The sequence below is a fragment of the Orycteropus afer genome, unplaced genomic scaffold, assembly GCF_000298275.1.
Source record: "Orycteropus afer afer isolate SDZICR_OR568_19922 unplaced genomic scaffold, OryAfe1.0 scaffold00067, whole genome shotgun sequence".
In the NCBI taxonomy this organism is placed as follows: domain Eukaryota; kingdom Metazoa; phylum Chordata; class Mammalia; order Tubulidentata; family Orycteropodidae; genus Orycteropus; species Orycteropus afer.
In genome coordinates this window covers 3,324,445-3,337,869 of record NW_006921654.1, presented here as the reverse complement: position 1 = coordinate 3,337,869, position 13,425 = coordinate 3,324,445, and the positions used below count along the sequence as shown (strand labels likewise).

Below are 13,425 nucleotides of genomic sequence, written 5' to 3'. Positions count from 1 at the left end.
GCCCCACGGCACTCACTGCGGTGGGCAGACAGATGGGCGGGTTGGTGTGCTGGTCCAGCCAAGCCGCCCTCTGTGCCTCAGGGCTGGCCCAGTCTTTGGACTCCTCAGAACTGCCAGTTGGGCATCCCCTACTTCATGGTCATGGACAGACAGTACTGCCTGGGGATGCAGCCCCCAGAGGCCAGTGAGGGCTGGGCCCACAGAGAAGTGTGGACAGGCCCATGTGTGTCCGAGGCAGAAGCCTGAATCTAGCCTGTGGGGCAGCCTGCCCCTCTGGCCGGGGTGGGGCACACCTGTGTGGGAGCCAACTGTGACTTCTGCCCTTGTTCACACCTGTGGTGTGCACGTCCAGGACAGAGGCTGCTCAGTGTGGTGGCTATTTGTTTACATACATATTTTTTTGTAATAAAGTCTATTTCTTGATAGGTCAGGACTGTCGACTGTGTTTTCTCCTATTTGGGGGCTGCAGGAGTAGGAAGAGTTCCCAAAGTTGAGGATGAGGGCTCACTGCCCCACCCTGGCGTGTGGCTTTGTCTCCTGGTATTTGGGCCTGTCCTAGGCAGCTGGGGCACAGTGTGGGGCCAGGCCTGGTTGAGGGTGGAAACAGCAGGAGGAGACGCAAACCCTTCCTGGTCCCTGGTATCCAGGTCCTTTTTCTTTGCTGGGCCTGGCGTTGCCCAGCTGATCAAGGCTTCCAGTCATCCCCCTGCACATAAGGGAAATTGAGATGGTGCGAGAGGCCATGTTCCGCCTCCTGTTTCAGTCCTGCCTCTCATCTCAGAGCCAGATAAGCTCCCAGACTGGTGCCTCGGCCCTGCTCCCTTGTGAGGGCTTTGAAACAGCCAAGAGGGTGCTGTGGAAGACTTCAGAGACTTCCCAGCTAGGGAAGGAGGTGGCTGGTTGGCTTAAAGGTGGGGATGAGGGAGGCACACCCAGGGGGACTTGACTCGGGATGGATCCCCCACTTCCTGGCTGGGGCTGGGCGGTGAGGGGCCTCACTGTTCTTCCCATGGAGAGTAGCCCACTGAGCCAGAACATCTCATGCTCAGCACTGACTAATCGGGGCCTGGTAGGAACCAGCTCCATGGACCCTGCCCAGCCCTGAATGAGAGGCCTTCATTTGTGTAGGAACATAAACAGTACGTAGCTAACGGCGTACTTGTCTCCTCACCCACCCTCACTCTGAGATGGGTCTCCATGGCCCGCTAACCTTTCTTAGCACAGGGTACCCACCAAGAGTTTATCTACATAGCTTCAAGAATGAGCAGCCCTGCTTGATGGTGGCAGATGGGGAACTGAAGCACTTGCCCAAGGTCCCATGGGTAGGAAGTGGCTGAGTGGGGTCTAGCACCCAGATCTGGCCATCTCCAAAACCTGGAGAAGCCTAGGATGAGGTGGGGGACAGCTTCTGAGAAGGTTCTCCACCAGGGTCCACAATTCCTTTGTTAGTTCAATTTCTTCATTCCAGACCCTGGCAGCCCTCACAGTTTGTTTAGAAACCCCCATTCTAGCTTTTCAAAGGCAGGAGGAGGTGTGAAGGTCCCTCCTCAGTGTAGTGTGGGGCTGGTACCTCTGAGACTAATCCACATGCCCTCCAGGACAGTGTTAACTATTCAAACTGCTGCTGCTCCCCACTATGGCCTGTTAACATACCTTGAGGCAGGTGGAGGGCATGGTTTTGCTAGAGCAGGTGAAGGTTCCGGAGGCCTAAAGATGAACCCAGGCCTTTCTGGGTCTGCCACTTACTAGGTGTGTGACCCTGAGCAAGCCACTTAGCTTCTCTGAACCCCAGTGTATGACAGAGGAGGATGCCCCTGTCAGAGTGGAGTGGGTGGAACAAGGAAGATATATGCTCAGGGGAGTGTTTGACGCATAATAGGAGCCCAACACCTGAGACCCCCTCAACATCCCCACAGCATAACAAGGCAAGCTGGGGTGCCCAGGTGGCCCTGAGGCAGGCAATCAGGTCTTGACAGACAAGGCTGGGGCAGCTGAGGAATCCTCACCCAGACTTTAGCCTGACAGAGGCTAAGGAGATGTGTAGTTGGAAGGACTTGGAGACCCTGGCAAGCTCCAAGGGACTCGAGGCCAGCATCCCTGATCCTTCCCTCCCTCTTTCCTCCCTTCCGGTTCCCAAGCCCCAGAAGCTTCTCCTGGCTCTGCTTGGCTGCGCTCACTGGGGGAAGGCCCTCTGGTCAGCCCTGCAATTCCTTCAAGGTCACCTGGGCTAGTTCAAACTTCTTCCTTCTTAGAGGCACGAGACAGTCCAGTGTCCCAATGTTGTTAGTATCCAGGGCCTGTGAGGATTTGTGGAGACTTAAGGGAGATCATAAGCTGCTCGCCCACTGGGGCTACCAGTGGGTAGCCGGGACGCCTGACTGCCCAGTTCAGGTTGAGCACTGCTCACCCATCCTTCATGGGCAACCTCCAGCTCCTTCCTGTCCCAGGAACTGCCAGGGCATCGTGAGAGCCAGACTGCTGCTGAGGTCTCGAGTCCTCCAGGGTTCCAAATCTGATAGAAAAGAGAGACAATGACAATCTGACGTCCTCTGTGTTGATAAAGAAAGATAGCACGTGGTGTGTGTGTGGGGGGGTGCTTCCAGAGAAGGCTCGTGAACCAGCCTGGGAATACAGGCAAGGTTTCCTGGAGAAGGGAGTGCTAAAGCATGAGCAGGTACTCAGCAGACAGATGAGGGAGTGGGAAAGGAATTACACGCTAAAGGAACAGAGGATGTGTTGGTAAAGACACCGGTACGTGAGGGGCAGCGGAGCCAAGTCTGGAGCCACAGAAAAAGAATCAGTGTCCAAACCCAGAGGCCCGTGGAATACCTACTGGGCTGTGTCGGGGTGGAGGGAGTGTCCAGCCTGGCGGTCACGGATGCCGGGCAGCCCTCACTCAGCTTTGCAAGGTCAATGAGTAACCTGGGGGACTGGGTAGGGCTGGGTGTGCTACTGTGGACCCAGTGGTGTTTTCCACTCCTGAGCAAGTGTGGCCAGACACCTACCTGCAAGTGTCCACCCTGCCCTACTCCATCTGGCTTGGTCTGGCCAGAGCTCTCTGGAGAAGGAACCCTTTCACCTGGCAGCTGGACCAAGGGAGCCAGCCTTAGGCACTGACGGGTGAGGTGCTTGGGAGCAGGGGGGTGAGCAAGGCTGGCACTGGGAGTGGTGGTGAGGGAAGAACTATGGTGGCCAGGAACAGCAGCTTGCAGAAATATGGCCTCATCATCCTGTTGTTCCGGGGAAGAATTCCCAGGGATCCATCTTGAAGGGGCTGTCGATGCTGTGTGCCCAGCTGTACGCTGCATGCTGAGAGCTGTAAAATGTCAATGAGGGCAGGCTCTTGCCCTGTGGGTGCCCTATGGGAGTTCAGATGGGATTGGAGATCCTGAGCCAAGGGTCCTCTGTTCCAGGAGGAACCCTTCTGTGGTCAAGTCCTCAGTGACCTTGGCCAGGCCCTGCCCCTCCTCAGGCCTTGCCACATGAGCGGTCAGCAGGAAGTGACCCTCAGAGTTGTCAGGTCTTTCCAGTTTTGAGCTGTTGTGAGTCTTCGGGTCGGCTGGGAAATTGCCACTCTGGGTCTGCAAGCTCGGGGGCCGATGGCTGGAAGGAGACTGGAGGTGAAACTCCCACAGAGCTCCTTTTAGGGGCCACAGCCAAGAGGCAAGGCTGCTGGGCCTGGGGCCTGGGTGGGCCTGGCCAAGAGTTGGACACTACCTGCAGGCCACAGGGAATCTCAGACCCTTCAAGGGGAGAGAGAGGCCAGTCTGAAGTGAGATTCTTCTGGGTGTGTGTACGGGATGGACTAAGGTTAGAAGACAAGGCTGGGGCTAGGTGGGGAGGGGCAGATCTGAGAGCTGCTAGGGCAGAATAGAAGGGCAGGAGGCTGCTTACCCCAAAGTGACTAGAGAAGAAGAGGGGTCAGCTGGGAAAGTTGTACCCGCTGGGCTTGGGAAAGACATAGCCTGGTTCTGAGTGGGGACGGGAGCAGAGATGCCTTGATGGGGGACTGGCGTTAACAAGATAGCCCTCTCTCTAGTGATCTGGCCTGTATCCATACCACTATGTCCCTCAGGTCTGTCCTGACCATGGTCCCTGCCTGGCTGTGGCTGCTCTGCTTCTCTGTCCCCCAGGTGAGCTGGGCTCTACCCTTCTTCTTCAGATCTTGGCCTTGGTGTTGAAGCCTATGCCCCTCCTCCACCTAGACCAGTTGCACTGACCATGGACGTAGTTTGTTTGGGGGCTGGGGAGAGAAGGGTGTCAAAGTTGACTATAGGCTTATCGACTGATCAGGGAGCCAAAAGCCAAAGGGTGATTGACTGACGTCTGGCCAGGTCCAGGGAAGGAATGAAAGTGCCCCTCCTCTGTGGGGTCCCTCCGCAGGGAGATAGCCCCTGAGGGTAAGGAGGGAATTTTCCTATAGGTTCTTCTCGAGGGCCAGCCTGCAGAGCTGCATGTGGAAGTCCCGGAAAACTATGGTGGAAATTTCCCTTTGTACCTGACCAAGGTGAGTCTGAGAGCTGGATGGTTGCCCCCTCCTCCCCAACTTCCTGCTACTCCAACCTCCAGGGCCCTTTCCTCCTCTTTCTCTGGCTCTCTTTTAAACCCTGCTCTCCAGAGAGTATGCCTAACAGTGTTAATGACTAATAAGGCTTTAATCTCAGAGGAAAATAGAGCTTTAAGTTAATGAATAAAATAGGTCTTAGAAAGGAGGGCAAGGAATGTTGGGGAATATCAGTTATGGGGAAAAAGGCTCTGGTTTTGTACTGCAGCCCTATTCCTTATTGGCTATGTGACCTCAGGCACATGCTAGCCCTCTCTGAGTCTCAGTGTCCCTGTATGTAAAATGGGGCCCTCATTGGGTGGGCCTAACCTCCCCTAGACTTGGCCCCAACTCCCTCATTAGCTGCCATTGCCACGTGAGAAGACCGAGGGCCAGATCGTGTTGTCTGAGAACTCAAACGTCATGGCTGAGGGCCCCTTTGCTGTGGATCCAGAGTCTGGCTTCCTGCTGGTGACCAGGGCCCTGGACCGAGAGGAGCAGGCAGAGTACAGGCTGCAGGTATGTCTGGGCCAGGTGTGTAGGGGATAGCAGTGAAGGTAGAGTTTAGCACTGACTATCCCTTCCCTGCCAGGTGACCCTGCAGACCGAGGATGGACGTGTCCTATGGGGTCCACACTCTGTGTTTGTACGTGTGAAGGACGAGAATGACCAGGTGCCCCATTTCTCCCAGGCCATCTACAGAGCTAAGCTGAGCCAGGGCACCAGGCCTGGTGAGTGCCTAGGGCAGCCACATCACAGTAGGGTCGGGTGGGCCTGAGGAGAGCAGAGAGCAGGGATGCCCTGTTCATAGGAACAGGGCAGCAAGGATCCAAGATGCCTCCTACTTCCATCCCATTCTTCTCCCCTACCTACCCAGCTGAGGGCCCTCAAGTGCATCCTATCCACTCTTGGCCTTAATTGGCTCATCTGTGAAGTGGGCTGAAAAGCCATGGCTCATCTCCAGAGTCCTGACATGATGCTGGATACGAAAGAAGGGATCAGGGAGAGAGAGGGAGACACAGGGGACTTGTTCCACCCCCTCTCTCCCTTATGGTTCACCCTCCCCCAAAACACCAGGCATTCCCTTCCTGTTCCTTGAGGCTTCTGATGGAGACAAGCCAGGCACAGCCAACTCGGATCTACGATTCCACATCTTGAGCCAGGCTCCAGCCCAGCCTTCCCCAAACATGTTCCAACTGGAGCCCCAGCTAGGGGCTCTGGCCCTCAGCCCCGAGGGTAAGCCGCAGTGTAGTGGAAAGGGAGGGTCAGAGAAACCTGGAGAAGTTCACATAAGAGCTTCAGTAGGGTTGGTTGGACGTTGAGAGATAAAAGAGGAGGAAAGGGCATTCTAGGCAGAGAGAGAAGCAAAGCACAAGTCTTGGAGGAAGGATCATGCATGGAGTGACCATGCATGGTGTGCAGTACTTCAGCCCTATGCTCTGGAGACCTGGGGCTAAGGGACCAGAGTAGAAGAGGTCTGAGGGGCTATAGCCTAGGACACTACTGGGAGACCTTAGGACTGATGGCAAGAGGGACATGGACCTGGGAATTCAGACCAAAGCATGAACTGGAGATGGAAAGAAAAGTCATTCATACACTCACCCGGCCATCCACCCATTTACCTATTTGTCAACCACCCATGCAGTCCATCTGTCCAACCTCCATCAAAACACTTACTCATTCACCCACCTAAACCCCCAACCATCTACCTAGCTAACCATCCATTCATCCAACCTGTCATCTGCCCATCCATGCCCCAACTCCATCCTCATCATCCATCCACCAACCATACATTCATAACTATTCTTCATTGTGTGGATTGATATGGAAGTGGCTTTGCAAACTGCCAAGTCCTGATTTTATGCTCACAATAGTGCTAACAGTTCTTCTCATCCCTTGGCCAAGAGAGTATCCTGAACACCTGCTATGTGTCTAGCTTTGTGTTTGGTACCTTGTTGGGAAGGATGCCCTGGCCCTTGCTCCCTGGCTCCCTGATCATCTGACCACCCTACCACTCCTAGGGAGCATCAACCTAGACCATGCCTTGGAGGGGCCCTACCAGCTGTTGGTACAGGTCAAGGACATGGGTGACCAGGCCTCAGGCCACCAGGCCACAGCCACCATAGATGTCTCCATAGTAGAGAACACTTGGGAGCCCCTAGAGCCCGCCCACCTGGCAGAGAATATTGAAGTCCCATACCCACACCTCATTGCCCAGGTGAGTAAGTGGCTGTCAGCAGCTAAAGCATCCCCATGGAGAGTACAGTTGGGCTTGAGTCTTATGAAGAACTAGAGTCTGGGGCCCACCTTGACCCTTGACCTTCCCCACCTATGGTCCTCCCTCCAATATTCCCATCAGTTCACATAATGGAGTGGGGCATTCAAGGCCCTGAGACAGACCCACAATCCCTCACCTGTTGTCCTCTGGCAGGCACGGCTCTGTGCTCTGACCTCCTCAGCTTGCCCAAGCATCTCTTAGGGAGAACAGCTGCCACCTCCTGCTGCTGCAAGGATTGCCATGTAAGCCAGACCTCCTCTAGGAATTCCTTGAGATCAGGCCCAGTCTGAGAGGGCAGAAAATAAAGTAACCTGGTTAGCAGGCATATTGGGCAAGGTCTAGGCTTGGACCAGTACAGGGCCACCGTGGAGTTGCCACAGTAACTAGTGCCTCCAAACAGAAAGACCCCAAACTTCAGGCCCAGGGAGGGTAGCAACTTTTCTGAGGTCACATTGGCTCCCCACCCAGGAAGCAGCTGGGGCACAGGGTTGACATGGGTTTGTTCCTGGTCCTTGGAGGGCCACCTTTATTCTGTGCCCCCACCAGGTACACTGGAGTGGGGGGGATGTGCACTACCATCTGGAGAGCCAGCCCCCTGGGCCCTTTGATGTGAACACAGAAGGAAAAGTCTATGTGACCAGGGACCTGGACCGAGAAGCCCAGGCTGAGGTGAGGTGAGAGGGAAACCAGGGGAGTGGGCTGGGGGTGTCTGGTCACTGTTGTGCTGTCTTCTGGGATATCATCCCACCCACAGACTCTGAGGCAGTGGAAGTGAACTAGGAAGAGCTAGAGCTAGCCACTAGAAACCCTGGCCAGGCTGGATTGCCCTTGGTCCTTACCTGAAGCCCCCCCGCCCCCACTGCCTACTACAGTACCTGCTCCAGGTATGGGCTCAGAATACCCGTGGTGAGGACTACACAGAACCTTTGGAGCTGCAGGTGGTAGTGACAGATGAGAATGACAACGCACCTGTCTGCCCCCCACGTGGCCCCACAATCAGCATCCCTGAGCTCAGCCCCCCAGGTGGGTTATGGGCCTTGTTGGGCATGGGAGGAAAGATGACTTCCCTATGAACCAAACCATTGTTTTTCTTGGGGATGGGAGCCCAGCCTCAGTCAAGCCACCAACATCAATGTCCCCCTCCCAAGCACACACACACAAGCTCAGGTTCAGTCCAACATAAAAGAGAAGTGGACCTCCAAGCTGGGCCATAGTCCTATACAAGTGGGTGCTGTCTTGCAGGCACAGAAGTGACTATGCTGTCAGCAGAGGATGCAGATGCCCCTGGTTCCCCTAATGCCCATATTGTGTATCGGTTGCTTAGCCCTGAGCCTGATGAAGGGGCAGAGGGGAGAGCCTTTGAGCTGGACCCCACATCGGGCAGTGTGACACTGGGGGCCACCCCACTCCACGCTGGCCAGAACATCCTGCTTCAGGTGCTGGCCACTGACCTGGCAGGAGCAGAGGGTGGTAAGTGCCCTGATGGTACCCAGACCCCCTGCCCCTCCATTCCTACCATGGCCTCCCCAACATGCCCTCCCCTTCCTCAGGCCTCAGCAGCACGTGTGAGGTCACTGTCTTGATCCTAGACATCAATGACCATGCCCCTAAGTTCACCACCTCCCAGGTAAGCAGGAGCTAGGGAGAAGACCTTGGGGATGGTGCTGATGGGGGGGCTCATGGCCTCTTCCCATCTCTCCAGATTGGGCCCATAAGGCTCCCTGAGGATGCAGAGCCCGGGACTCTGGTGGCCACACTCACAGCCACTGATGCCGACATTGAGCCTGCCTTCCGCCTCATGGACTTTGCCATTGAGGCAGGGGATATAGATGGGACCTTCAGTCTGGATTGGGAGCCAGACACTGGTCATGCCCAACTCTGGCTCCACAAGGTAAGGGGCTGATGGGTGAGTGGGAGGGGGTGCACCTATGCACACATGCCTGCACCATGACCCAGGGTCCACTGACTCCAGAACCTCAGCTATGAGGCAGCTCCAAGCTACAAGTTGGTGGTAGTGGCGCACAGCGTGGTGAATCTGGTGGGGCCAGACCCAGGTCCAGGATCCACAGCCACAGTGACTGTGCTAGTGGAGAGAGTGCTACTACCTCCCAAGCTGGACCAGGAGATCTATGAGGCCAGCGTCCCAGTCAATACCCAACCCGGCTCCCTCCTGCTGACCATCCAGCCCTCAGACCCCAAGAGCAGCCCCCTCAGGTGAGCCTTATTGGGGCTGGACTTCTCCTGCTCCATGGTCCAAGCCCCCCAATACAAGCAGGCTCTTCCCCTCCTAGTTTGGGACTTTTTGTCATTCCCACGATATACCTGCTCCCTTTATCCCCCAGGCTTCCTCTGTCCTGATTCAGAGTCATCCTTCAGTCCCTGCAGCTGGGGAGAGGGGCTGAGGGGCTGGCCATGCTGTCACCCTTGAGCTATAGAGATGTGGAACTTGGGAAGGTCACACATCCCTGGGGTCTTTATGCAAGCCCCTGAAGTGTGCTCCCAATGCCTCTCTCCCCCTTCCACTTTCTCTGGGTCCCAGGTTCTCTCTGGACAATGACACAGAGGGCTGGCTCTGCATTGGCGAGAGCTCTGGGGAGGTGTACACAGCCCGGGCCCTGCAGGGCGCCCAGCCTGGGGCCGTGTACATGGTGCCCGTGATGGTGCAGGACGCAGGTATGGTCAGGTAGTGGTGGGGCCTCTGGGAGGGAGGACAAGCCTCAGACAGCAGGCCGAGCTTCCTCCTTGGAGCCCTTGCAGGCATCCCCCCAGCCCCAGGCAGGAGGGAGGGGCAAGGTGAGGGCTAAGGTAGACCCTGAGAAGGGGTTTACACCAAGGGGGGAGGCCTGGTTTCTCCTTGCCTCCCAGACCAGCCTCGCAGAGCAGCCTCCTAGCATGGCACTAGAACTCCCCACCAATCCTGTCCCTTTGCTCCTGGAGAGCCTCTCAGGGTATCTGGCAGAGGGTCTGGGGCTGGGGACAGGGCTGGGGAGGTGGGAGTCTGGCTGGGTTGCATGCCAGGAGGTGAACCTGGACAGAACACTGAGGCCAGGTGCGTGTACTGCTCGTGACAGAATGTCAAGCTGACCCACAGTGGACATGCCAGGGAGTGGTGTCAACTCTGCGCTGGGCTGTCCTGTGGTGCAGGGGAATCCTACCTGGCGTCAGTGGCAGGGGCAGGGGGGTAGGGGTGAGGGCAGGTTTGGCAGCCAGAAAGGCACGGTGGGTCTGGCAGCCAGACAGTAAAGGGGAAAGCACATGAGGATGGAGAGACGGGGTGAAGTGGAGGGGGATGTGGTGGGAGGGAAGTCAGCGGTACGTGTGAGGGGGACTTGCCCAGGGACTCTGGAGTTCACCCTCACCACAGTGTTGCCTTTTCTGCAGAGGAGCCAGGACTGAACTCCTCTGTGACCCTAGTGCTCCACTTCCTGGAGGCCCCACCAGTTCCAGCTCTGCCTCCAGCCCCCGTGCCTGCCCGACACCTCTGCACACCCCGCCAGGGCCACGGCATCGTCATTAGTGGTGCCAGTGGAGACCCTGACCTGGCCAGTGGGGAGGGTCCCTACAGCTTTGCCCTTGGCCCCAACCCCACAGTGCAGCGAGACTGGCACCTCCAGGCCCTCAACGGTGTGTGGAGAGAGGGAGGACGAGAGGCTGCAGCCAAGCAGGGAAGGGTGGCACTTGGAAGTGGGATGCCCTTTCACTGTGGAGGGGGGGCTGGGCCTGGAGGAGGAGCACCCTCCGACTCCCTGGGGGGAGCACTCACCCACCATCCTGGCTAGTGGCCCTGCTCACTCGCCTGCTCTCTGGACAGGCTCCCACGCCTACCTCACCCTGGGCCTGCACTGGGTGGAACCACAGGAACACATAGTCCCAGTGGCTGTCAGCCACAATGACCAGATGTGGCAGCTCCTTGTCCGAGGTGAGGCTGGGGCCCAGGTGCAGCCACAGTTGGCAGCCTGGGGGTCCTGAGGGAAGCTAAATCGTACCACGCAGAGGGAGAGGGCAGGCTCAGACAACATATGCCTATGCACACCTGTTGTGCAAGCAGCACACACCTCCACACACACATGAATACATACATGTGCACACATACCAGCCAGCTGGGCCAGGCTGGGGAACCTGAGCAGCTGCAGGGCTGTGCCTACCTTTCTGTACCTTCCTCCCCGGGCCCGTAGTGGTCGTGTGTCGGTGCAACGTGGAGGGGCAATGCCTGCGCAAAGTGGGCCGCATGAAGGGCATGCCCACGAAGCTGTCGGCAGTGGGCATCCTCGTGGGAACGCTGGCAGCAATAGGTAATGGAAGCTAAGCTATGGCGGGAGGGCAACGGATGGCCGGAGTCATAGCCGCCCGATGATCGGCGTCCCCCAACTCTCCTAGTCAGACAACTGTGGGGCCCCGTTATCAGTCACCATCATCATTGGTAATAGCACTTCCTGTTACATGAATAGCCCCATTTCCTTTGTGTCAGGCCTTGTGCCGACCACTTCACATGGATTATCTCATTGCCTCCTCCCCCACAACCCTCCCCATTTTCCACATGACCTCTTCAAGGCTAGATAGATTAAGTGACTTGTTCAAGATTACACAGCCAGGGTGTGGCAGAGCCCAGGTCCTTCTAGGCTAATTCCTCAGTCCAAGCCATTCTTCTCCCTTTTATTTCTTTAGCTCCCCCTAAATGGGCGGTTGGTTTCCCTTGCCAACTCTAGCACAGTGCTACAATGTGCCTTTCTCTCGGAGGTACAGAGGACAAGTCACTTGCTCCCACAGGATCCCTATTCAACCTGCCTCTCAGAGAAGGGGAGGCTGAGTGTTCTGGGGCAGCCTCCAAGGGGCACAGGCCTACTGCGGGCCAGACTGACCAAGCAATCATACTTCTCCAGGCGTGGGGACTACAGAGTCACCCAGCTCAGCCTTGGAGACTGTCTAGGAAACTTAGCCACATGATGAAACCAATACCAAGAGCAGGAGCTCCCTGCTGACAGACAAGTCCCACAGCTTTTTCTCCTGGCTGATGCATCATTCTTGGGCCCCTCAGGCTTCTTTCTCATCCTCATCTTCACCCACTTGGCTCTGTCGAGGAAGAAAGACCTGGATCAGCCAGTGGACAGTGTGCCCCTGAAGGCGGCAGTGTGAATGGTCCGGGCGGCCTCAGCTGGGAGCTTGGTCTCTGGCTCCATCTGAATTCACTGGGAGGGGGCCCAGCACCCCAGGTGCAGCCGGAGCCAGGACAGAGCAGACACACCTCCAGCTGCCCTGGGGTGGTGGAGGCATTGATGCTTACCAGGCATGTGTGCAGGGCCTGGCCAAGGGCTTTATGGGCTGCCTGTGTGAGCACTCCAAGTGGTGGCATGTTTGCCAGATAATAAAGCCCTGGAGAGCTGGGCAAGAGCCCTAGGGGACTGCTATGCCTGTGTCTGAGTGTCCGTGTGTGCGTGTGCACATACCTGCCCATTCATCTCTTTCCCAGAAAGGACTGGGGGCTTGAGGAACAAGCCGGGGGTCCCCGGTGGTAAAGGACCTGGGGGCATCATATGGGCTGTTGGTGAGACCTTGGGGCCAGAGCAGGGGGAGTCACCTCTATTAGTATCTGGAGCCCACTGGCCACCCTGTTCAGGTGATGGTTGGAGGGGGTTGTCCATAAGGGGGTCATTTCTGTGCTTCCTGGATGCTATCTTCTATAAGAAGGCACAAGCTGTGTGTCCCTGTGCCTGAGTCCTCTGCACACCAGGAGGGGCTGAGGTCTCTGACTCTCAGGAGGGGTCTGGGCAGAAACCTCAAGGGTCCACAGGGCTAGAACAGAACAGGTAAGGCTGGGGATGGGTCTCCTGCCCGGCAGCCCCAAGAGACCGTTGGGCTTCCCACACAGCAATAAACGCATAGTGGGGGGCTTCAGAAAGTTAGAGAAGGGGGAGTTCCTCAAATGGTCACCATTAGGGTGGGATGGGAACTCCCTTGCCCATCTTGGAACTTCTGTCCCAGGCCCAAGATTGAGCCATGGCCCTGGTGCCATGCTGAGCTCTGACTACATCCCCAGATTGACCTCCAAGCCCTGACCCTAGACTGAGCCCAACAACATGGTGACCCCTCTACCCCCATCCCAACGGTCTCTGGGGAGAGAGGGCGGGACTTGCTGTCCCGGGCACCCTGAGCTGATGATGGTAAATCACGGGGAAGGGAGAAAAACAACTTGTGTGGGGCCCAGCTTCTATTTTTAGGAGATAATCTCTCCACTCCTGGCAGATTCTGTGGGACAGGGGCCAAGCCCAGCCAAGAGAGACGGGGCGGGCACACGGGCTGGCCTGGAGGAGCCTGGGAGCCTCAGCCAGGGTCTCCAGACCGGGGACGAACTCTGAGGCCTGCCCTAGCCATCCAGAGCCCAGACACCCCCACTGGAGGCTCCCCTGCCCCTCCCAGGGTCCTCTGCTCAACATGAACTGATTGGGAAGTCCTTAGGGTGCAAACTCTTTGACAGCAGCCATCCATCTCATCTTCTGTCCACCTGTGAGGGCAGGATTATTGGCCTTAGTTCCCAGTGGGAAATGTCAGGGAGGTTCAGGGCTGCAGCTAAGTCTTGGAAGTGGGCTGCAAGGGAGGAATGCTAACT

The 13,425-nt window shown here is 56.9% G+C and overlaps 1 protein-coding gene across 1 annotated transcript; it reads left to right on the top strand.

The window, feature by feature from the left end:
- Positions 1-4,088: 4,088 nt before the first annotated feature.
- Positions 4,089-11,954, top strand: CDH16 (cadherin 16). Its single transcript, XM_042780868.1, has 17 exons — positions 4,089-4,133; positions 4,424-4,507; positions 4,907-5,062; positions 5,136-5,274; positions 5,621-5,779; positions 6,565-6,761; positions 7,368-7,490; positions 7,694-7,844; positions 8,064-8,291; positions 8,372-8,448; positions 8,524-8,712; positions 8,794-9,035; positions 9,361-9,494; positions 10,203-10,445; positions 10,633-10,740; positions 10,997-11,113; positions 11,857-11,954. The coding sequence occupies exons 1-17, from the start codon at positions 4,089-4,091 to the stop codon at positions 11,952-11,954; spliced, it is 2,490 nt and encodes an 829-aa protein (XP_042636802.1).
- Positions 11,955-13,425: the final 1,471 nt, after the last annotated feature.

Coding starts and splice junctions, on each gene's coding strand:
- CDH16 (XM_042780868.1), top strand. CDS start 4,089: ATGGTCCCTGCCTGGCTGTGGCTGCTCTGCTTCTCTGTCCCCCAG. Junction 5,275..5,620: donor GAGCCAGGGCACCAGGCCTG/GTGAGTGCCTAG, acceptor CCAAAACACCAG/GCATTCCCTTCCTGTTCCTT. Junction 5,780..6,564: donor TCTGGCCCTCAGCCCCGAGG/GTAAGCCGCAGT, acceptor TACCACTCCTAG/GGAGCATCAACCTAGACCAT.